The sequence below is a fragment of the Mercurialis annua genome, linkage group LG2 (genome assembly GCF_937616625.2).
Source record: "Mercurialis annua linkage group LG2, ddMerAnnu1.2, whole genome shotgun sequence".
NCBI lineage: Eukaryota > Viridiplantae > Streptophyta > Magnoliopsida > Malpighiales > Euphorbiaceae > Mercurialis > Mercurialis annua.
The window spans coordinates 5442822-5467852 of NC_065571.1; the positions used below are offsets into that span (position 1 = coordinate 5442822).

Sequence of the window (25031 nt, forward strand, 5' to 3'; positions counted from 1 at the left end):
CGTAACTGAATGTAACTGAAATAAACCTCCTCTCCTCATGATGTTTACGTGTTCTGAATTTTCTAATTGAACTGGTTCTGGTGAACTTTCCCCACGCTCTCCTTAGATGCGTGTTGTTTATTCCCGTCTAGTTTAACTGCTATCGCTGCGCCCACGCGCTTGAAATTGCGTCTCGTACTCTTAATATCCAATGGCCAATTGGAATTTTGTGAAAACAAGAGAAATAAAGATGTTTATGCGTGTTTTTATTTGACGAATGAGAGAGTTTCTTGACTTGTGGGTCTCTCATAACTAACTTAATTTTGTAAGCATTTTATTATTTTTAAGTTACTTTGATAATTTAAGTTTCTTTGATAATTTAAGTTAATTTAAATAATATCTAATTTAAATTAATTAAATCATATTAATACTAACTCAAAACATTGCAAACGATGTATTTTTTATTATAAATATTTCATTTTTTATATGTATCATTTTTTGTTAAATCCAATTGCTCGGCTAGTTCAACCGGAAAAATCAAAAGTCGGTGTCTTATACTAAGCTATTTTGATAAATTGTAATTTTTTTTTAATATTTTGATAGTATGTTATAATTTGTGTAATATATATTTTTCAATTTTTTTATCATATAAAATATTTATTTCTCATAGAATTACATGTATAATTATTAGAAAAAAATAAGTCGGTTCAAATATGATTGAACTTCTTACCCTTCACCTTCTGTCATAACCGGTTCAATGATCAGATTGGATTTGACAACCATAATTTTTATACTCATTTTTAAAATTTGAATATCATTTATTCAGTTCTTCTCAAACTCAAATATTATTCATGATTGTTTATTTCGTATAAAAAGTAGTGTTCAAATTTCATTTTTAAAAAAAACCAGTGCTAACATGAATATACAAATAATTCTTCATATATATACTTTCATTTGTAATCACAAATAGTAATTGTGATATATTTTAATTATTTAATAACTTGTTTATTTAAGTCATAGTATTTATAATTTTTTTGATAGTATTTCAATTATTTTATTTTAAATATTATATGTGGTGCATATCCAAATACTTATCGCAACATGCAATATTGATTGTCAAATTTTTGAAGTAGTTTCATAATAGTTATCTTACTAAATCAAACAAATAGTATTAATATAAATATATTTATATTTTGAAGACAAAATTGTCGCATATGTATATTTAATATGACTGTGATATTACGATTTTGTGTGTTGCTATACATCTATTTTCGCAAAGTATATACAATTATTTTGGCAAAATAATATTATAAATAATATTTTAAAACTATTTGATAGATAAAATAGAAAAGACTTGATTTTTCAGCGCATGCAACCAAAGTTTATAGAAAAATTCACATATTTATCTAAAAAATATTTTTATTTTTTGCCTTAACATAAAAAAGTTAAAGAAAATATCTCACATTTTTTTCCAACTTTGTATATGTACTTTTGGAATTTAAAAATTTATGATTTCACTCTGTTATCATGTCGGTATCATAAATATTATCATATTGGTATCATAATCTTTCTGTAAAATTATTTTACATATTTTATCATAATATTATCATAATCTTATCATACTATTATCATAACCTATTTTTATAACAATATCACAAAACTTATTATAGCATTATCAAAATGTACTTTATCATAACAATATCATAAATATTATTATAAAATTATCATGATGTACTTTATCATAACCTTACATAACTACTATCATAACCTTATCATACTATTGTTATAAATTTTATTCATAGTATTATCTAACCTTATCTATCTATTATCATAACCGTATCATAATATTATCATAATATTATTTATCTATTATTATAATTGTATCACACTATTATCATAACCTTATATTGCAAAAAATATTTTATATTTTTTATCATATAACCTTAACCTAAAAAAATATTATTATATGATAATATTATGGTACTGCTATGGTAATTAAATATTATTTTCTACAAAAAAATTATTTTCTCGATATGATACATATAATAATCAATTACTGTTTTTTGCATAAATTGTTTTTTCTGCAGATTTTCATAAATAAAACTAAAAAAAATCAAGAGCAATTTTTTTAGATTTGAAAATTAAAAATAATCATAATAATAACCACGAGTTAAGAAAACCGCTAAAATTAAATACGAAATAACGACAGAGCGGCATCGACAATTCATATAAGAAATGATGAAGACGAAATGAAACAAAAAATAGAGAAGAAGAAAAAAGACACACACACACACACACACACACACACACACACACAGAGAGAGAGAGAGAGTAAATGTCTTAATTTTTCTCAGAACTGTATAAATATAGTTTTACGAGATAAAATTTGTCATAGAAAAAAAAATATTTATCTTTTCATCCTGGATTGTATATTGGTGCGTCCACAAAAGAGGAAGTAGCAATGCAATAAATAATCTAAAATTTCCTAATTTATAGTTGAAAGTAATAATTGCAGGGTGGAATAAAATGTCAAACAGTTTAACCAAAATTGATAAATCAAACCGAAAAATATGATTAACCGATTCAAAACATTAGTTTAAGTTTAATTTTTAAAATTTTATGTTTTTTGGTTTAAATTTGGGATTTGAAGTGTTAAATCGATGGTTAACTGATATATATATATATATATATATATATATATATATATATATATATATATATTCTAATATTTTTAAAAATCATTAAAATAAATAAGTAATATAAAATTTGTTTAGTTATAAATTATATTTTTAAATTTTTCAAACAAGTTTATTTACATCCGTAGAGAAATAGTTAAATTTCAATTTTTTTTTTCTTTTATATATAGTTTGGATATATACAAACTTTTTTTAGTTATTTATTAAACAATAAATGAATAAATTTACATTTTCTTAATACACTATGCCTATAATTTTATTAAATGATAGTATTTAATTTGAACTGCTTAACCGGTTTATATCATGCCCAAACAAGTTTTTGGATAACTCTATAGTTTTTCTTTTCAATAAAAAATAGATTTCTATTAACAACATAGATGTCTAATTGTTTTATGTGAATTTCAAAGTGCTCCAATGCACAAATATTTTTAAAACTGAAAAACTTAACTTTTTCAAAGTTATGGTGCATCATTAATCCAAATAATTACATGGTAGTTGAGTTTAAACATCATATTTTAAATGCTAAAATAAAGTTTACATGTTTTAAACATTTCGCCACATGAGGTTATTTGTACTATAACAAAACATTATTTCAATTGTATTATCAACTCATCAAATCAAAGTTAGTTTCAGCTTCCAATATTACTGCATATTATTGGATAGATTTAAATCAAAAATATTTATAATAAGACTATTAAAATTATTAAGGATATGTAATGAATTAATTAGTTATTTTTATTTTTAAATAGATAAAATATCGTTATTTAGTCATAAAGAGAAAATCCTCTAAAAAGTACGACTACATATAATTTGGAAGATCTTCCATAATCATAATAGATCAAATTACTATAAGACCCCTATATATGTCATAATTTATAATTTGATACCTCTTGTCTGAAAATCAAACAATTTGATACCTCATTTGATTTTACAAACAATTACAATCTTTTTGTTCAATGCGGGCACTAAACCGCTAACGGAATTAAAAGTGAAGTATCAAATCGTATCAAATGAGGTATCATATTGTTAACATGATTGAAGTCGAGGTATCATATCGTTAACATGATTGAAGTCGAGGTACCAAATCGTTAACATAAATAAAAGCGACGTACCAAATTATTTAAAAGTAAATAACAAATTATCAACAGAACTAACATAAGCCCTTAATTGTAAAAAAAATAAAAAAAATGAGATACCAATCATTTGTTTTTCAAACTGTGAATTATGACATATGTGGAGGGCCTTAAGGGCCGTTTGGTTCAAAGTTGGAAATCAGAATCGGAATGGGAATGAAAAGAAATAAGAGTGAGAATGATTGTTTTTATTTGTTGTTTGGTTCAATAAATTAATGTAGTAATGCGAATTGGTAGAACTTAAAAAAAAATTACTATTTATTAAAAAAATTATTAATTTTCAATAATTTTAAAAATAATATTGTTTATAATTTCTTAAAACATTATTTTTTAGTTTTTTGAAAGAATTATTTTATTTTTTATATTTTCTTAAAAAACATTTTTATATTTTCTTAAAAAATATTTTTATATTTAAAAAAAAATATGTTTTTATTTTTTAATAATTTTTTTTTATTTTTTAAGAAATATTTTTAATTTCTAAAAGAATTATTTTTTTATTTTATTTTTTAAAAAAATATTTTTAAAATAAACATTTCAATTTTTAAATAAATATTTGAAATTATTTTTAATAATTATATATTATTTATGTATAATTAAAATATTTTATTTAATTTTAATTCTTATAAAAATGAAAAATCAATTCCATGGGTGAGGGAGGGAATGAGTGATTCACATTTCATGGATTTTTGAATTTCCATTGCGGGTTTGTATTATAAAACTAACATATTCTATGGGAATGGAAATGACCTATTTCCATTCATGGCTTTCTTTTGGTCCAACCAAACACCCCCTTAGAGTAATTTACTCATCATGATATCATCTTGAAGCGTTCATGTTCATTTAGCTAAATTATGATTAACTTGACTACAATTTATATAAACAAAATAAAGGCTAACACTATCAACCCGAAAAGACCAAATGAAAATTATCTTCATGAATAAAGCAATAATAGGATAACCAAACGAGTTTTGCTGCATTTTGTAGTTAACAGTGCTAGAGTCGCTCTTCAGCATAACTAGACAAATACGACAATCTCAATCAATTTTGAGACATAAAGAATTGCATTCGGTTCACCTCGTGTAGCATCACCAACTGCGGGAATTTTGCTCCATGTAGACACCTGACTATAATGATCATGAGACACCAGTCTCATAGCTGCTTGCATCTTACATGAATTAAGCGTCAAATCAAATTTAATTTTATGATAACTCGGATGATGCTTTTTCCACTGGACAATAACAATACAACTATGCCCTTGCTGCGCAGATTTATGTTATTGTGTGCAGACAACATGAAGCATCACACCGTACAGGAGCACTTGGACATTATAATTTTTCTGATAAAAAAATTAAGGCATTTATAACACAGCATATATTCCATAATAACACCATAAAAAGAGCAAAAATTATTCGAAATAACGTTGAAAGAATTCAGATGATCCGAGTTGAGATATTCGGCGAAACCATTCCTTCGACTCGAATGTCTAAAGTGTAATTAAGTCATAAATACTGAGTCCAAGTGCACTCCTTAAACACATTGAGAATAGATTCTTTATACTCACCACATCTAGGACAGAATAAATCATATTAAACTTCTCGCTTTGCCAACACTTTGTATCACAAAATGATATTCATAAAAAGCCTCTAAAAAAATGGCGAATCTTAGAAATCACGTCAACCTGTAAAATTATTTCCTAGATGGAGTTTTGTTATACCAAAGAAGAACACTCAGCAGTTTATATTATTGAGAATGCTACTAATGCACAAAATTACAAGTGTACAATATCTCATATAAGTTATATAATGGTAAGTATAGTATTGATCCCACGAGGATTGTATTTAGTACTAAACTAACTAACTAATATATAATGTGAGCTATAGAATAATAGATGTTTTTGAATTTCAAATTAAACTAATAAAAATGGAAAATACTAAGTACAAAAATTAATAATGATAACAAACAACTTAGAATATTGTTGTCGTAAGTGTTTTCTACGCCTTACATATCTAATTCATATTAACTACATACTCAATGAAAACATATTCATATGCTATACTTGCCATTTTGAATCTTTTGATAAAGAATCCGAACATAGACTAAACAATCCAAAATTTTCAAACAAGACAAGTTTAGTTATATGTTCTTCAAAATCTCATAAGGTGAAATCTTGTTATTAGCTTTTGGAACTCTGTCTAGCATATAGCAAACAGTCAACAATATGTCACCTCACCAATAAGAAGCAGCATCAGAATTCAATAAAATAGAAACAACAACTTCAATAATTTTATATTTTTTTCGGTTTTACCCTTCATTTCAAGTGAATATGGTGCAATTTTTTCATGTACAATCCTATGCAAATTATAAAAGACAACAAATAAGCTTGAATCGTATTCAATACCTCTATCACTGCGATTTTTTCAATTCTCTTATTAAATTGATTTTCAATTTCTTTCATACGTAATTTAAACATGTCAAGCGCATCATTCTTATTGTTCACCAAGTACACATATGTAAAATCGCAACAATCATCAATAAAAGTGATAAAATATCGTTTACCATTTCTTGTTAAGGTTCCATCAAGGTCACATATATTAGAATGAATTAAATCTAAAGGTTCAGATTCTCTGGTTTACTGATTTATGCGATGTTTTTATGATTTCAGCCTAATTACAAAATTCACATTTATCAAAATCATTTAAGCTCATTTTAAGAATTAATTCTAAATTACTCATATTACTATTAATCCTTTTATTAACGTGATAAAGTCTAACATGCCAGATATTAAAATCACACAACATGTAAACAGAAGCAACTACTTTATTAATTTCAATATTCATCTTTAACATATTCTCACAAGAATAACCCTCTCCCATAAAAGTACCATTCTAGTGATGGTGTATAAATCACCCCAATAGTTTGAAAAGACTCAGCTCTATTAAGAAGATAGTTAGACACCAAATTCTTTCTCATCATAGGAGTATGCATGACATCCTTTCAAATAAATGTCTTCTCCGAAGTAAACTTCAGTTCGACATTTCCAATTCTAGCAACAATAGTAGTGTGAGTGTCACCCAACAACATTTTCTTATTTTCAATAGCAGTATATGTCTTAAACATAGCACAATCATGGAAGATATGGCGAGATCCGCATGTGTCTACCGACCACCCATCCAATCACCAATAAGATTGATCTCAGACTACATTTCAGAAATCATAGCCACAAACGGTTCTTCAGTCAGGTTAGCCTAAGGGCAGCACCTGGTCTGTTCCGACACTTGCGTGCCATATGACCCGATTTTCCACAGTTGAAACACAAAAACGGTGGTAGGTCATTTTTGGCAGATGGTTGATGTCTCACTATGGTTCCCAGTAGGATTACCATTCTGATTCGATTCTATTACGAGTCACATTTTGGTTGAGTTCGCATTGCGATTCTGATTTTTAATTTTTTTTTTCTATTTGACTTCAAAATTGCAGAACTGAATTTTTGGTGCTGTAAGAAACAACAAGCATCTCATATTCCTAATCATGTTTTTTTTGCCTCTTCCTCAATCCGAAGACGGGTAATCAAACTTTCCAGCGAGAACTTCTTGGTTTTGTGCCATTGAGAATTCTGAAATCCTTCCACGAATGAGGCAGTTCATTAATCAAAATAGCAACTTGAAATTATTCCTTAAGAACCATACTTATGAGATTATCTCATGAGCAATTTTATGCAACTCATGAGAGTGAGCCTCGGCAGATTTGTCATCTGTCATCTAATATTTCAAGTACCAGCTGACATTATATTTTTTTTGTTATAGCCTCCTCTGTGTCATATTTCTTTTGCAGCGCATCCCAGATCTCCGTTGCTGACTTATAATTATTAAAATTATAATAGTCATACAAATCATCACACAAAGCATTTAATATAATTTTTTTACACAAATAATGATTGTTAAGTCATTGTTGTAAATCAACAGTCTGTTTATCCAGTTCGTAACTCTCGACAGTATCAACAACAACAAGCATATGAGTAGTAAGGACAGTAGCAAAAATTTTCATGGTGAGAAATAAAATAAAATTTGCTGCCTCCAGCTTTTGAAATGGAACCCTCAAAACAAAATAGTTTATTAACATCAAAACGAGCAAATTCAAAACCAGGAACATTATCATTAGCCATCGCACAAACTGTATACATCTTAAAATTGTTGGAACAATTTATGAAATGGAATGAAATTACTGAAATATTTATGGCTGATTCGCGAAATAGATCGCTCTCTTTAAGACGTTTCGCTGCTCCGCCTCTGTTGGTGCAGGCATTCGTACGTACCACGTCGTCCGCATGATAAAATCCAAACTCTGATGAACAATGCACTGTATTCATTGGTCTGTTACACTCTTTCCGTTTTGTTGCTCAAGAACTCTTTTTGCTTGTTTAGAAAATGGTTGTGTTAAAATTGATGCCTTCACAAATGGAGAAGACAAAATGTATATAAAAAATAGGAAAGGAAAAACATTAATAAATCAAAAACAGTTTCCAAAATAAATCGCAATCAGAGCAGATATGGTATAAATTCTTGAACCAGGCCAATCCGGCTGACCGGACGACGCGTGTGGTCAATCGAGAAGGATTTAACTCCTAACCTATTTACAAAACTGAATATCCTTTAGGCCCAAATCCAAATAAGAGTATAAACTCAACCAAATGAGCTTTTCTAAGAAATATGAGAATCTATAAAAACTCTCAACATTCTCATTTCTCAATAATGCACTTTTTTATTTTTTAAATTCAATATATACCAATAGTTTTAATATTATACAAAATTGTAATAAAAAAGAACTAGCTAAATATTATATATCCTTATTACTCAATAAGTTTTATTTATAATATTTTTTTATCCCAGTTAAAATAGATCATTCTTTTAAGGTGAAAAATATAAAGAAACCCTTATAATTTGTATAAAAGTACATATCAATTTTTTAATTATTTTGGTACAATTAAACCTTTTTTATTTTCAAATAAAACAAATATTTTTTGTCCAATATCATTAGAAACACTTGTCAATGCCTGACATGTCTCTTATAATCATAGGAAAAAAGTTCAAAAATAATTTTAATATTTAAAATATTTACCGAAAATTTGAGAGTTCCAAAAAGTAAGTTAAAAGGGTTTATTTATTTGATTTAAAAACAGTAAATATTTAATTTTCCAATTTTAAAAACACGAAAGTTTAATTATACTAAAAAAATAAGGCTAATCCCTTTAAAAGCCCTCCATCTTTAACCCTCAATTCGTTTGCACCCTCACCTTGCAATATTTTCAATTTTACCCTAATTTCTCAAATTTCCACCTTTCGATTTTCAATTGCACCCTCGAAATATTAAATTGACATCTTTTCACTTAAAAAGAGTTCAGATTAATACTTTATAATTCAACAAATATTCTAGATAGTACTCAATGTTAATATTTTTTAAAAAATATTCTTTATATTATTTTTAATTTAAATTTAATTAAAAAAAATCCATATCATCCGATTTAAAACCGAACCAAAATATCTTTTAATTTTTTTTAAAAAGACCGCCACCACAAACTGACCGCCGGGAAAAAAAATTCTGGTGGTCTTCTCCGGAGCTGTTCTTCCTTGAAGAACTCTTCAAGGAAGAACAACCCTCTGCTTTTCAAAATGAAGAACAGCCATGGCTGTTCTTCCACATTTTTTTAAACAAAATTTGTTAATTTTTATTTAAAAAAATTTGTTAATTTTTTTTTTGTTAAAAAATGGTGGGATCGAATTATGTTCTGGCAATGAATGGGTGTCGGTGGCTGGAAAAAGGTGGCGGCTGTGGGTTGCGGTTTTCGGTTGTAATTTTTTAATTTTTAAAATATTTTGTTAAGAAATATAGTTAAATTGTTAAAATTTTAACATTGAGAATCATTTAGAATATGCGTTAAAATATAAAGTATTGATTTAAACTTTTTCTAATGAAAAGAGGTCAATTTAGTATTTTGAAGGTGCAATTGAAAATCGAAAGGTGGAAATTTGAGAAATTAAGGTAAAATTGAAAATGTTGTAAGGTGAGGGTGCAAATGAATTAGGGCTTAAAGGTCAGGGGTTTTTCAGAAGATAAGCCAAAAAATAAAAGTATTGATATGTATTTTTAGAAAAAATCGATTTTTTTGCCTTCTTTTAATATTACTAGTTTCGCATTACGTGCTATGCACGTGGCTCGTAACGTAACTCGTCAATGAACATATTAGTAAACTTATTATAATTATACCAATTTTTTTTATTTATAATTAATATTAAATTAGTTAAAAAAATTTATAAAAATAAATATAATATATTTGGTTATTAAATCTTTTTCTATACTGAATTTATTCTTCTTTTGGTTTTATAATAACCATAATTAAATAATTAATTTAATTTTATTAATAATTTCTTTAAAATTAATAAGATAGAAATTTAAATAATAATATATTGACCAAATACAGTATTTTAATTTTGTAGTTCAATCAAACTAAAAGATAGGTATTCCTACTAATTTGGAGATAATTTAGTTATTTTTTACATATTAAAAACTAAATTGGAGATAATTTAGTTACCTATTCGAATTATGATTTTAATTACAATAGTGATTAATTAAATAACTAATTAGTTAATGACTATAAAATTTTTATTTAGTAGTAAACTGAAAATGATTATTCAGTAAATTTGCATGTCCTTCCCGTCTGTGCTTTTATATATAGTATAGATATTTATATTTTGGTATGAAGTGTGGAAGATAATCAATATAGTCATAGAATGACAGGAGGTTAAATAAACAAACAAAAACACTTTTAATAGGTCCCCTTTTGTAACTCCTTTTACAAAGCAAAGGAAGATCCTCTTTTCGTGCCACGTTACGCTTTCATCTCACCTCCATTCTATGCACTCACTTACACAGGATTACATCATTTTAGTTAAACTACTTGATAAAAATCTAATTAACACTTTTGTAATGACACAATGGTCATAAAGACAACTTTGTCAGCGTCACACCCAAACAAACACCACCATCACCGTCAAAACGGTAAGGGCAGTACCGTCAAATCCAGTAGCTTTTAGAAAAAGAAAATTAAACTAAACAGACAAATAAATAGTTTCATTTAAAAAGTTCCTTTTCTTATCGACTAAACGCATGTGAATTGGTAAAACATTCTCTTGATTTAGACGAGAACAAGATCAGAAATTTAAAACTATATTCATATATGTAATCTTTTAATTTTTAGCGCGAGCGGAAATTAATCTGTATTTAAAATGTTTAAAAATGCTGTTTTATAGTTAGACTCGTTCAGTATACGTCGAGTTTATTTGTTTGTTTCTGGTTCCTTGACATTTACACTTTTCATCTTATTTTAATATTTTAATAAATTAGTAATTATTTTTAGGTGATTTCTGCTCTGTTTGGCGCGTATAAAAACCACCAACACTAGGAAATAAAGGAAGAAAGAAGATCAAAAATTAAAACCAAACAGCCAAATCAATGAGAAAGTAGAGAGAGAAACTCCGAAAGAAAAAAATCTTTTAAAAAAAATCTGTAAAAAAAAAAATCAAATAAACCCAAACACTGTGCTGTGTGCAGTGTTGCGAGTGTAAAAAGAAAAAAAAAATCTCAGTTTGGGTCTGTCAGAGCTTTCTCTCTCTAGAAAGCTCCTCCCCATTTGATCGGATTCTCAATCTGTTAACTGCCGGAGAAAGCGTGTAACGGAATATTCTTGTTTTGTTCTTTCACGGTTTTTTCCGCGAATTTCGGGATGGACCGGTACGGTCGGTCCCAAGAGGGAACGCAGTCCGATCCGTCACCGGAATGGACTGCGTCCGGACCGGAAACTGGACTTGAAGGTAAGTTACATTTTAACCTGCATTTTGTATTTCGAGGGGTGAAATGGTAAAAATGTCTTTTATTATTATGATCTCGTATTTTTATTAATCTGTATTATGTGTTTGGATTCTGATTATAATTAATATTGTGTTTGTTAATGTAGAGGGTGGTTGGCAGCTGGGATTAGGAGATGGTGAATCCGGGTACCCGGAGAGACCCGAAGAAGCTGATTGTATTTATTATTTGAGAACCGGTTTTTGTGGTTACGGGTCGAGGTGTCGGTTCAATCATCCTCGTGACCGTGGCGCGGTAATAATATTAATCTCTTATTGAATTGAGCTTTTATATTAAGTGATCATAAAATTTGAATTTCAGTTATACCGTAATAGAATAAGATCTGTGAATGATATTATGTTTCTTTTTTGGTGATGATGATTTTTAGGTCTTGGGAGCTGCAAGAGCTGCTGCTGGAGAGTTTCCGGAGCGAGTTGGCCAGCCTGTATGCCAGGTACTTCATATTTAGAGCTGTTTGTTCTGTCGGAATATATATTAGAGCTTGATTGATGTGCAAATTTTCACAATGTAACATTAATTTTGCCTTGCAATGAGGGTGCTGTTATATACAGTTCGAGTTGAAGTTGTTGCTATTCGGTATTATCACGTTGGCCACGGTGTTTAAATGGTCTTTTGTGATTAATATCACATTTTTTATTTTGCATGCTGTACTGATTATGTCATTGTTGGTTGCTTGTGATTGCAGTATTTTATGAGGACAGGGACATGCAAATTTGGCGCTTCCTGCAAGTACCACCACCCTAAACAAGGTGGAGGTTCGGTTAATCCCGTGCCACTAAATTACTATGGATACCCATTACGCCCGGTGTGTATATTTTGCGAATTGATGTTTAAGCTTTAGTTTATCTGTCATGTTGGTCTTTTGAGCTTGGTTTTAACTCTGGGTTTTGATTGTCAACAGGGCGAAAGAGAATGTACATACTATGTAAAGACTGGGCAATGTAAATTTGGCGCAACTTGTAAATTCCACCATCCGCAGCCTGCGAATTTGCAAATGCAAGCCCAGTCACCAGCTCCGCACGTTGCACCTTTACCTCCTCCTGTACATGCTCCTGCATTATATCCCACTGTGCAGTCTTCATCTGTTCCTTCTACTCAACAGTATGGATTAGTAGTTGCGAGGCCTCCTCTGCTGCCAGGGTCTTACGTACAGGGTCCTTATGGTCCAATGATGGTTTCCCCTGGTGTACTTCCATATCCAAGTTGGAGTCACTACCCAGTATGTAAACGAGAGCTTTTTTAATTCACAAAAGTTGGTTGAATTCGTCCACTCTTTTAATTATCATACCTTCTGGTTCAGGCACCTGGAAGCCCAGTTGCATCTCCTAGTACTCAGCAGGGGATTGGATCAGGTTTATATGGGTTAACACAGTTATCTCCTTCAGCACCTGCTTACACAGGAGCTTATCAACCCATTCCTATTTCAGTTGGTCCATCAGGTAGCAGCGACTCATCATTTCCAGAAAGGCCTGGTCAACCGGAATGCCAATATTACTTGAAAACTGGCGAGTGTAAATTTGGATCATCGTGTAGATATCATCATCCGCCAGAATTGATATCACCCAAAACAAATATCATTCTCAGCCCAATGGGCCTCCCTTTACGTCCGGTAAGCATGCTCTTGTGAATTTGGTTCCGATGTTGAGAATATGTGCTACGCTAACTTGATATCTTGTTTCTCGCTATTTCTCTCCTGATAAATTTTGCTACTTGCGTTTGCGCCACTCTTTCCGTAGCTTCCTCCCTTATCTGTGATAATTCTGCAGCATCTAAAAGGTTGATAGACATGCAATCAGCTCTGCGTTTATTAACACAGTAGTAATATGGACATGCACATGCTCACTGCAGACTTGCTAGATGAATGTTGAGATTTTTTTTCTTTGCCATCTGCTGCTCAATACTTGACTTGGAGTTTGCTTTGAAAGTTTACAACTTTTTCCAATGTCAATATCTTTGCTAATTGTATATGTCATCCTTTATAGGATTTAGCATGAATTTAGTTTGGAACTCTCCTCCTTTTTCATAATAATGCACCGAGCATTATGCATTTGATCTTTGAATTCTGGTAAATGTTCTGAAGATACTATTTTTTCAATTAAGTGTAAGTTCTCGTGCATGAGATTCTTTCAAATTGTACTTTAGATGTATATCTGCCTATAAAAAGCTGTGCTATAAATTGATGCCTCGTTGAGGGGCTCATATATCCTCATGCATTGACCTCATGCATTGAAACAGCAGCTTCGAGTTTCTCTGTGCATTTGGCCATAAAAGTGGGATATTGAGGCAGTCGGTCATCTCATTACAATCGTCTATATGTCAACTGTATTATGTGGTTATGGATGTTTTTGTTTGCTCAATATTCAACTTGACCTCCTTTATTGTTGCCTGTCATTCTCAGCAATTTTACACATTTCAATTCCACCTCGCTTGCAGCTGACTCTGGCCTTCAACTCAATTTTACAGTTGTTGAAACATGAGCTTTTGCTGCTTATCTTCTTTGTTGAAGACTGTTTAGTTTTTTCTTACTAGAACCATTTTGCATTATTCAGAACCTGCTAATTCTCATCTTTTTTCCCCTGCCCATAAACTTATGTTATGGTACAATATTTATAATCTGCTGTTAAGCATTCTTTATTCTCTAATCTATGATTCATAGCAAACTAACATAAAAGTTTTATTTGGTAAGAGACAGCTTAACAGCATTCTTTATTCTCTAATCTATGATTCATAGCAAACTAACATAAAAGTTTTATTTGGTAAGAGACAGCAAACTGGAATCTTGTATAGTTGTATCTTCAAAACGTTTTCAGTATTATTCAATAAGAAGGGATATCTCTTCCTTATTTGTTTTGTTCTTTGCTTGTTTTATGTATGGATCTGTTGTTCTTCGTTGTTAAAATTGTGTGCATTGATTTAGGGTATGGTAGCCTTTGTGTTGGTAATTCACTGGAATTACGTATGAGTGTAAGCTTCTGAGAAGATTGGACTTAGATAAAGACAGATTCTGCTACTATCATTGACAAAAGTTGGCAATTTCTTTTGGAAAGAATTTATGCAATTGGAATTCTTTTTAGAAAAAACTCTTCTCTTTTCCCCTTATTTTCCTAGCATGTTTTTATCTGATTCAAGTTAACACGATCCTTCATTTCCATGATCTGATCACTTTCACTGCAATTGATTTTTGCAAAGTTGCAAATATTTTATATCATTAATTGAATAATGGTGGTTTATTTACATCTTGAGAAATAACTACAAGAAGAAACCATCTTTGTGGTTTGTTTTGTGTCAGTTTAAGATGATGATTAGCTAGTTTAAGGGATCAATGTACAGAGTTTTGTGGTTGAGAACTCTCATATCTTCTGTCTGCTATCATTTCCACTAGATTTCTCAATAGACACATTTAACAAGTCATTTCATTTTCCATATTTTTGGTATCAATTTTATAGGTAGGTATTATTCCAATATGTATTATCATGACAAAGACTAGTTTCTCAGTCATCATGTCACTTGTATGATGATTCGACAATTCTCATAGATTTTAGACAGATACTATCTTAAGCATAAGCAGATTGACATTGCTCCCCGCTCTTTGTGTTTCAACTTGTTCTTATCGGTTAAGATTTTTAAATAGCATCCATTAGTCAGTACATTGTGCACAATTTTGTATGGTGGTTATGTATTCAGATGCTTGCTTGTAACTTGATCAACTTTTATCACTGCTAAGATTGTGATGAATCTAATCTTCCTTTATGGTTACCAGGGTGCACCTCCATGTACTCACTATACGCAACGGGGACAGTGCAAATTTGGACCTGCTTGCAAATTTGATCATCCAATGGGAACATTGAGTTACAGTCCATCTGCATCTTCCCTTTCAGATATGCCTGTTGCACCTTACCCTGTGGGCTCTTCAATGGGTACTCTAGCCCCATCATCCTCGTCTTCTGAATTACGGCCTGAACTCAATTCAGGGTTGAGCAAGGACTTCGGTTCAACCAGGATGTCTTCATCAATGAACACGTCTAGTAGATTGGTGGGCTCGGTATTCTCAAGGAGTGGTACTCTCCCCCATACTGATATGCAACAGTCTAGCCAGAGTTCTGGCCCGTCAACCGGCAGCAGTAGTGGCGCCCAGTAGCACAGAGGCTCGCTCGCGGCACCTCAAACTACTTTTTGATCATATTCAAGAGAAGTACAACTTTTCCCTTCTCTTTTATTTTATTCTCTTTTTCAGTCTCTCAAATAGGAGGCTTCGATTCCTCAATTACAATGGTTCCACGATTCAGTTCTAGAACTCGTTAGGTCCGATAATTTGTGTTCATATTCAGCCATATCATTTATCCCTTGAATAAGAAATGGCAACCACCAAAATGTTCAGCAATCCCCGGATAGCCTTCCACCTTTATATCTTATAATAACCAAACAAAATTCTGCAGCTCCCTTGGGCAATTCTACACCTGTACCAAATGTCTCTGGTTTCAGGATCATGTCCGTGTTTATTTATGCTCCACGTACCCGTCATCGAAAATACCAGTCCCATCTGTCGCCTCCGTCTCTGTTTATGTTCTTTATAGTTGGGAACAGGTTTCCGAAATGTTGTTGTTCCCCCTCTTTTTTGTCTGGGGTTAATTGTGAAAAGAAGAAAAAGAAAAAGCAATTACAGAAGACTCAAAAAGGAGGCATTTAAATGCTGCCTTATATGTGATTAGGTACATAGTTATGTTGTGACAATTGAATTGTCATTGATACTCTTTTATTATGAAATACAATTATATGAAGAATTACTCCTTACTCTGTAATAATCTTTGCCCATTTGGATTTCACATTTTACATTTTATCATGCTCTGTATTTGTCCAGGTGTAGGGTTAAAAGTTTTTACGGTTACGGAACTATATGCTTTTTACAAACAGCTACAGCAATTCAGGTCAAAAATTGCTTACACGGTAATGAAATTTTGTGATTATTTGACGTGCTCGTGCCACATAAGCAATTTTCGGCTGGAATTGATATAATAATCTCCCGTCTATCAAAATTTAATAAATGAAATGATGTCAACTGTTAAAGAAATGATCTATAGTTCAGTAACCCAACAGCACATTTTAGCAGAATTCTTTGATAGGGCTGAGTTCACTTTTAGTTGTTCGGTTGAAGGTTCATATTCCCAAGATTGTTGAATAGTTGAAAAGCTGAGCCTGAGGCTATATTCTAAGCTCTCCTTTTAACTGTGCAGCATCAAAGATTATGGTGTTCTATACTCTGCAGCTGTTAGCTGATTGGTCAATCTAGCTTGACCTTATGTTTCCTTCTAAATCAACTCTTCTCTTTTGTCTCTTTTTTATGAAGGAGTTATCAAGTGGTGATTGAATGGAATGCTCTGAGTTTGTGGGTGATTGGATAAGTTTTGATCGACGAGTGATCGAAGACTGCACTTATTTAGCGAAACAGTTAATAATTTATTTTTATTTTCGTAAGTAAGATCTGCGAATCAGGCAGCATGTTGTCTGTTCCATGTCAGGTCATCGGATTTAGTTTTCGAATTATTCCGAATTTCTTACAAATGTAACTGTTTCATATTCGATTTAATGAGATTTGATGATTTCAAAAAAAAAAAAACTCTTCTCTTTGGACTTATCAAGTGGCTGATTTTGGTATCAAACTAAAATTCCAAATATAGATTAGGCTCCCCCATACTGGTCAGTATTTAACATAGTTGGAAATACTAGGCATTGTTTTAAGCATTAACTGAACCGAGGCCGTGGCCGAATCGGAGAGGCCCACAGTTTATGAATCCAACTTGTTGAACCGATTCAATTAATTGTTCCGATTGATTTATTAAATATATTAAAAACAACTTTTACGATCAGGCGTTAATTTTTGGTTGAACCAGTCCGACTGCCAGGTCTTGTCCTGTTTTTAAAATACCCTATACTAAGAATAATTTTGATATGTGAGAGTAAGTAGATGGCTCTAGTTTATATAAATTATCTTATTTGATCCTTAATAAATATTTTATATTTGTATACTTCATGTTTCTTTTTTATGAAGTTTTGTTTTAATTAACATAAACGATGGTGTTTTCTATAATTTCATCCATAAAAGACCACGAGTATACAAAATAAATAGTTTTTTTTTTCGAAAAAAATAAATAGTTAAAAAGCTATTTAAGTGTGGAATATTTATTAAGGACTAAACTTATATATGGTTCATGAAGTAAAATAATATGTAGGTCATGTTTGGTTCACAAAACAGTTATTCTCTATCTTTTCTTCGTTTCATGGAATAGTTATTTCATGATTTTATAAAATAAATACTCTGCGCAAAAAATAAAAATGGCTATTTAATTTTTTTAATGAAATAATTGTATCATTTCATGCTATTCCATTTGGTAAATCAAACATAGTTAAAATAAAATAACATGAAATAAAATAGTTACTCCTTAAAAAAATAAAATAGTTATTTTTTATTTTTTGCGCGGAGTATTTATTCTACGAGTCATCGAATTACTGTTCCATAAACCAAAGTAATAAATAGCTATTCTATTCTTTATCTATTTCATAAACCAATTATAACATAAGTGAAATAAAAACAAATAGCACATTTTATGATGTATTTGGCGTATGTAGATCATGAATCTGTGTATAGAGGTGAGCATTCGGTTGATTCGGTCAAAACCTAATAAAAAATCTCCAAACCAATAGCGATCAAATTGTATTATCCGATTGACATAATATTCAAAATTGGATAGACCGAACAAAAAATCCTAATCAAATACAAATCGACCGAACATGCGAGTTTTGGTTCACGCAAAACTGATAAAAGCCGATTCAGTTAATTTAGATAATTTAAATATCAAACCGAACTAATAAATGAAAACAAGCCATTTTTTTTTATCAAAATTGAACCAATTGAACCCAAATTCATAGTCAAACCGAACCGAACGGTCAAAATGGACTACTGGTCATCAGTCCAGTCGATTAATTTGGTCAGTCGGTTTTTTTTCTCACCCCTACCTATGTAGTTGTTATCTTTAAAAGTGGTGTAGGCATGCATGCATGGTCCTTCTAACAGCAACAATATCTCCTTTTTTTCAAATGACCCGGGCCGGACCAGAATCTCTCAATTTTGAACACGATTCGGATACTACGTACCAACTACTTAATTAGTTACACTTGTTCGTTTCACACAACTATTTTTTGATTCTAACTGAAGAGCAGAAGGGGAGCAGAATGAAGTAAATTAATTAACTGGTGATTAGTGAATAATTGTGCTTTAAAAATGATAAGTATGAGTCATCCAGAGTTTAAGTGGCGTTAGTTCTGTCGAGAAAAGATGAGGCAAAGAAAGACACAAGAATCAGACAACCTATACTTCTTAATTAATTTGCGTATCTAATGATTCAGTCAAAATGATGTTACATAGGCTAAGCATTTAAAAGTATCTTTTTGTGGTTTAATTTTTCTAATCTGTCAATTTTACAATTTAAGATATCCAACTCTAATTTTAAATTTATTCTTATAATTGATATTTTAGTTTTAGTTCTATGGATGATTATTTGTAAAATTAATTTATTATTCAGGTTAAAAAGCGCTATGAAATAATTATGACGACCTTAAACTGAAAACTACAAGGCCAAAAATATATACGCGATATTTAAATTGAAAATTAAATAAACCTATCATAGATTGTAAATTGCATAATTATCGGATCAGATTGTACTAAAAAAATAAATTATATTTTTGTTAGTTTGGTCAAACATATTATATAGATGAAGAAAAGTATTTTGCCAATTAAGTAAGTAACAACACTTTCTGCCCTTGAAACAAGCACACTTTATATAAACCAACCGACTTCTTTATTAAGCCCTAGATAGGCATGCATGCATACACATTCCATCTCTTTTCTTCTTGCTCACATGTCTAACCCTACAGTGAACAAAATAATCCCATACACATAAATTTAGGGTAGCTGAATAGATCATAAATTAAAATACATAAAAAAATCTATATGTAGCTTAATAAAATTCAGTGCAACCTACTCAAAAGAGTGAATAGCCGTTATAAGCAGGATATAATGGAGTAGTAGCTTGAGATACTGACCCATTATTATAACTAATGCATTCATTTCCCACCATTAGTGGCTTATTATTATTGATAATAGCTGAAAGATCATCACACTGGTGATGATCATCTCCCCAGTTTAATACTCCATTGTTGAGCTCATCAAAGCTTGGAAATCCATAACTGTGATCAGTTTCAAGATTTTCTTTGCTGGTTATGGAGTTTGAAGGATTATTACTGGAAGATGGTCTTAGGCAATTGTCAGGGACAATAGAACCTAAGTACCCAGATTTTGAATGATGATCATTGTCTTGAGAAAACAAGAATAAACTGTCATGCTCGTAAGGTGTTCGATCATTGTCCTGAACGAAAGTTTCGATATGATTATCGACGAAGTTGATATTCTGGTTGATGGGTTTTGTTTCTTGATGCTGTTTATGAGGTTCAATATTGAGAAATGGAGGCAGAAAAGCTTGAACGTCGAACGGATCAGTAAGAAGAAACGGAACCGAACCGTTATGATGATCATCATTAGTGTAGATAAAGTTAGTTCTTGCTTGAGTGCCTTTAATGGAAAATGCAGCTCGATCATAAGCAAGAGCAGCTTCTTGAGCAGTATCAAAAGTACCGAGCCAGTGTCTTTCTTTAGTATTCGGGTCTCGAATTTCAGCAGCATATCGACCCCAAGGTCTTCTTCTGACTCCAAGAAACTTGCCTGGTTCTGCTGTTTGTTTTCTTCTTCCTCTTCGTTCACCGGTTTGCAGGTTAGGAGATGTGTTCCTCTGAAGAAGAGCAAAACCACCATGGAAGTTGACTGTTTCATATAAGGGTTTATCTAGGGTTTTTGATGTTGACATTGCTACTGAACAAGAGAATGATTTGTGAAAGAAGCAATGGAAATGATAAGTATAGGTGTAAAGATTTTGTTAAGGTATAGAGAAAGTGAAGGATGTAGGGGAAGCAGAACTCCTTTTGAAGAATCAGAATGAAAATAACACTATTATTTATAGTAGTTTCTTTTTCTTTTCCATCCATTGTAGGTTCAATGGTTCGCAAAAACCGAATCAAACTGAATAATTGAACCGGTAAATTTGGTTTTGTTTGGTTTGATATAAAAAGATTTGGTTCAATTCGATTTAGTATTGGACATAACAAAATTTATAAGTTAAGTTTTTGTGCAACTCGAATTGAATTAACTATATTGAACCAAAATAATATCAAACCGACTAATTTGATTAGATTTGAACTAAATGTATACCTTTAAGGCTTGGGGAGCTACATATTATGGGGAGTGGCTTATTTTCTTTTCTCAAGGTAAAAATATCTCTTTCGAATACCATATTCCCTTTTTCCACCTACTTTTGAAATCTTGATTTTTCTCTTTTTTTTCTCACATAAAAAATAACCTTGTTATAATTAGTTTTGGAATATCAAAGTATTTAAGTAATTGTGGAAGTTTAGTGTCTAGACTCTAAACTATGTAATTCAATGGTTTTGGTTTGGCCTAATTAGGCATATGAAATCACTAAAAAAAACTTCCGGTTCCTTGTAATTTTGCAGTTTAGTGCTTAAATTGGAATAAATTAATATTTCATGATCAAAATGAAGTATTATAAAAGCTTAGTGATTTTCAAAAAATTAACATATCTATTGAATATTTGAATGTACAGATATATGTTCTTAGTAATTTACATTTGAAAAATAAAAACATGGTATACATCTCATATCTTATAACTCCTTCAAATTTGTTAGTTTTCTGAATTATAAATAAAATTAATACTGGTTAGTTATATTCTCCAAATAAAAAGAAAAGGTTAGTTGTTCTTTTTCTTCACTTATTTACACATTAATGAGGTAAACATTACATCATGCAATTGCAAGCAACAGAAGCAAATTTTTAACGTTTATATACATGATTAGGTTAAGGTTAAGGTTAAGGTTAAGGTTAAGCTAATTAACATAAGCCGTTCACGTGCATGATTACATTCTTAATTTTCATAAACAATATGTTAATTACAAAAAGATCCTATATATTAACAAAGTGATAGAAATTGGAGCTTAAATCTTGATTTATTCAAAGTGAGATTAATTAAATGTGAAAGGTTAATTTTATTGACCCGGTCAGGGGCGGAACCACGGGGCATGGCGGGCGACTGTTCCTTACTTGGGCGCCCGATTTCTTTTGATATTATTATTTTAATAGTCGCACTCTATTTTATTTCCATATATATTTTTCTTGATTGATTTAGCCTTATGACTTATGTACTTGATTTGCATCATCCTGACTAGTGACTAGAGAGTCTAAAATGTTTGAATGTTGTTGGCAATGTAAAGTATAAATGTCTTTTTATGTAAAACTTCATTATATTTGCACATGTGAATCCGCATTTTATGCAAAATAAATCTATGAAACTACTTGCAATTTCTTGTCTGTTTCATGATTTTCAAAGGGAGTAGTTATATTATCTCTTGTAATCTCTAATTAAAACCAAATATTTGTCCTAGTTTAAGATAAAGAAATTAAGATATCAATCTTTACTTGTAATGTATTTCATGCCTCGTGTAATGCAAAGAAAACAACTCCATTTCTTTTAGGGTACAAAACAAAAAGTTTCGTTTTCTTAAAGAGTGGATTTACTTTGGGTTTTAGCCTAATCAAAAAAAAAATGAAAGAGACATTTAAAAAGAGGAATGAAAAATCTAACTAAAAAGAAAAACAATACCAAAAAAAAATCAAATAATATTTTTATGTGCATTGCTTTTTTTTTTTTAAAGTAAATTCAGCAAGATATATAATAGATCATAGTTCAAAATTTGACAGATAATCAATTGACTTAAAAGTTTAAATTAATAGCAAAAACAAACAAACACAAAATCCATCCTATAGTTAAATTTAATCAAAGTGAGTCTACATCTTTGGATCATTAAAACTCTCATACTATAATAACTAAATAATTCACCCAATAATGTTGGGTGATTTTCCAATAATAACACTGGATCAAATGCTTGTAACTAGTCTGAAAATTGTAGTTGCTAGCTATACTGTAACTTTTTTTTAAGAGTATTGAGTTCAAGCGCTATAATCTACTAGCTAGTAATTTAACTTAATATGACCTTTGTAACGAGACAATTAATGCTATTTGTTTTACTCAATAAATTATATTATCTTAACAAAGTTTACTCATATGACCAAATTAAAAAAAGACATTTTTTTTTCAAAAGATCGCCAGATTGAAACATGTTGAATACATTGGAGTGTTTGTCATGTGGTCTCCAAAAGTGAGCAGAAAGGGGATTAGTCAAAAGGGCAATAAAAAGGTTGAACAACACTTGTAATTTGTAAAGGTTATTAAAGAAAAGGTTTAATCAAACTGCCCTAACACAAACTATCATTACATTTAATTAGTCCCAAAAGGGCAAAAACAACATTGGGAATGGCATAAACTAATCATAATCAAAATTGGATCTTCCTCTTTCTTTCTCCTAGCATTTTGCAATTGATGCTTTTCATGACTTGCCACTATTGTTGTATTTTAATTACTAATAATGTATCTTACAAATTAAAATCATACAAAACTAAAACCATTTAAAATTCATTAAAATTAAACTTAGTTTATGAAAAATAACAATCATTTTTCTTTCTTTTAAGAACCTTTGACTCTTCCACTAAAGAATTGAAGAAAGAAAATAAATGAATAGATTTTGATTGGATTGGTTAGTTTCATTAGACCTAAGTAATATGCCCATTTGGATGGTATATCTTGATGTTTGCAAGTGGGCCAAAATTAGATACTCCACACTCCACAGTAAATTTTAAGAATATAATACTATATTGATTTTCTATTATATTTTATATGTTTTTATTTAAATTAAACAAATATTGAGTATTTATAGACATCTACCCAAATATGTAACTTATTATTAAGATTATTACAAATATTATAGAAAAAGTAAATTTTTATATATAAAAAAGTTTTGTTTAAGAATTTAACATAATAATATTATGAATATGAAACAGGGTGTGTTATTCTCATTTATTTATAAAAAGGAATTATGAATATAACACTATACAGTGTGTTACTATTAGGGGGTGAGGGAAGGTAGTCGTTTCACAGATCTTATGGAAAATGTCATGTCATCTCTTTGTCATCATGAAAAATTCCCAAATTAAGAGTAGAAAGGGTTGCATTAATTAGTGTTTCTCCTTTTAAAAAAAAGTAAATAAATTTTAGAGCTTTTATAGTTATGATCAATGCTGTCAATCCCGGCCCAACTATTAAACCGGTGAGGATAAAGGATGAGGATCGAAAAATTAACTGGAGTTAAATCGCGGTCCAATCGAAAATTAAAAATAATAATGTATTTAATTTTTTTTAATATAATTTTATGAGAAACAAAGATTGTACATAATAAAATATATTGAAAAATAAAATTGTAAATAAAATTGTAAATTGCATAAATTATAATTTATTAAAATAATAAATAAATAAAATATATATTTTTAATAAAAATTAAAGACTTAAAACAATCTGTAATCGAAATTAAACTCGTATTATAGAAAGTTAAAAATTTACAGTTCAACCATCCAACCACATTATTATAATAAAAGGTAATATCATAAAAATTCGGCCTAATTATTTAAAAACCACCTATTTTGTAATTTTTTTTATTTATACCATGACTTAGGAAAATTTTCAATTGTACCCTATTTTTGATTTTTATGTTTCATCTCTACCCTAATGAGTTGAATTGACCTATTTTCTTTTAAAAAAGAGTTTAAATCAGTCCTTCATTTTTAACCTATATTTTAATTAAAAGTTAATGTTAATCATTTATGTATCTTGTTTTAAATATTTTCATCTTTAAATTAATTAAATTATCAAAAAATTTACTTTTGGGGTACAAACGAAACATAAAAATCGAAAATAGGGTACAATTGAAAATTTTCCTAGGTCATTGTATAAATGAAAAAAAGTTACAAGGTGAGTGGTTTTTAAGTAATTAGGCCTAAAAATTCACCAATTTTATACGTTTTTTTCATTTTAATCACGTCATTTAAAAATCATAATTTTCATACACCAACTATCAATTTTTCTCAAATTCATACATCGTTCAAAAATTTGGTAAAAATTGCTGACGTGTCACTATCTAATTCGTAATGTCACGTTACTATCCGGTTGCCAACTCAATAATTTTCACCAGATTTTTGAACGGTATATGGAAAAAACAAACTAAACCGACAAAT

General features: G+C 30.1%; 2 protein-coding genes across 2 annotated transcripts; one reads left to right on the forward strand and one right to left on the reverse strand.

Moving 5' to 3' along the window:
- Nucleotides 1-11277: 11277 nt before the first annotated feature.
- LOC126668879 (zinc finger CCCH domain-containing protein 34) lies at nt 11278-16519 on the forward strand. The gene is made up of 7 exons (XM_050362095.2): nt 11278-11673; nt 11817-11962; nt 12096-12161; nt 12414-12533; nt 12630-12947; nt 13029-13337; nt 15489-16519. The coding sequence occupies exons 1-7, from the start codon at nt 11586-11588 to the stop codon at nt 15864-15866; spliced, it is 1425 nt and encodes a 474-aa protein (XP_050218052.1). The 5' UTR covers nt 11278-11585; the 3' UTR covers nt 15867-16519.
- Nucleotides 16520-19540: 3021 nt separating this feature from the next.
- LOC126669705 (ethylene-responsive transcription factor ERF086) lies at nt 19541-20745 on the reverse strand. The gene has a single exon (XM_050363246.2). The coding sequence runs from the start codon at nt 20641-20643 to the stop codon at nt 19765-19767; it is 879 nt and encodes a 292-aa protein (XP_050219203.1). The 5' UTR covers nt 20644-20745; the 3' UTR covers nt 19541-19764.
- Between the last annotated feature and the right edge of the window lie 4286 nt (nt 20746-25031).

What these genes read in the sequence shown, in the direction of transcription:
- LOC126668879 (XM_050362095.2), top strand. Translation starts at nt 11,586, where the DNA reads ATGGACCGGTACGGTCGGTCCCAAGAGGGAACGCAGTCCGATCCGTCA. An exon ending in ACCGGAAACTGGACTTGAAG is followed by an intron (nt 11,674 to 11,816) that starts GTAAGTTACATT and finishes TTGTTAATGTAG; the next exon opens with AGGGTGGTTGGCAGCTGGGA. An exon ending in ATGGATACCCATTACGCCCG is followed by an intron (nt 12,534 to 12,629) that starts GTGTGTATATTT and finishes GATTGTCAACAG; the next exon opens with GGCGAAAGAGAATGTACATA.
- LOC126669705 (XM_050363246.2), bottom strand. Translation starts at nt 20,643, where the DNA reads ATGTCAACATCAAAAACCCTAGATAAACCCTTATATGAAACAGTCAAC.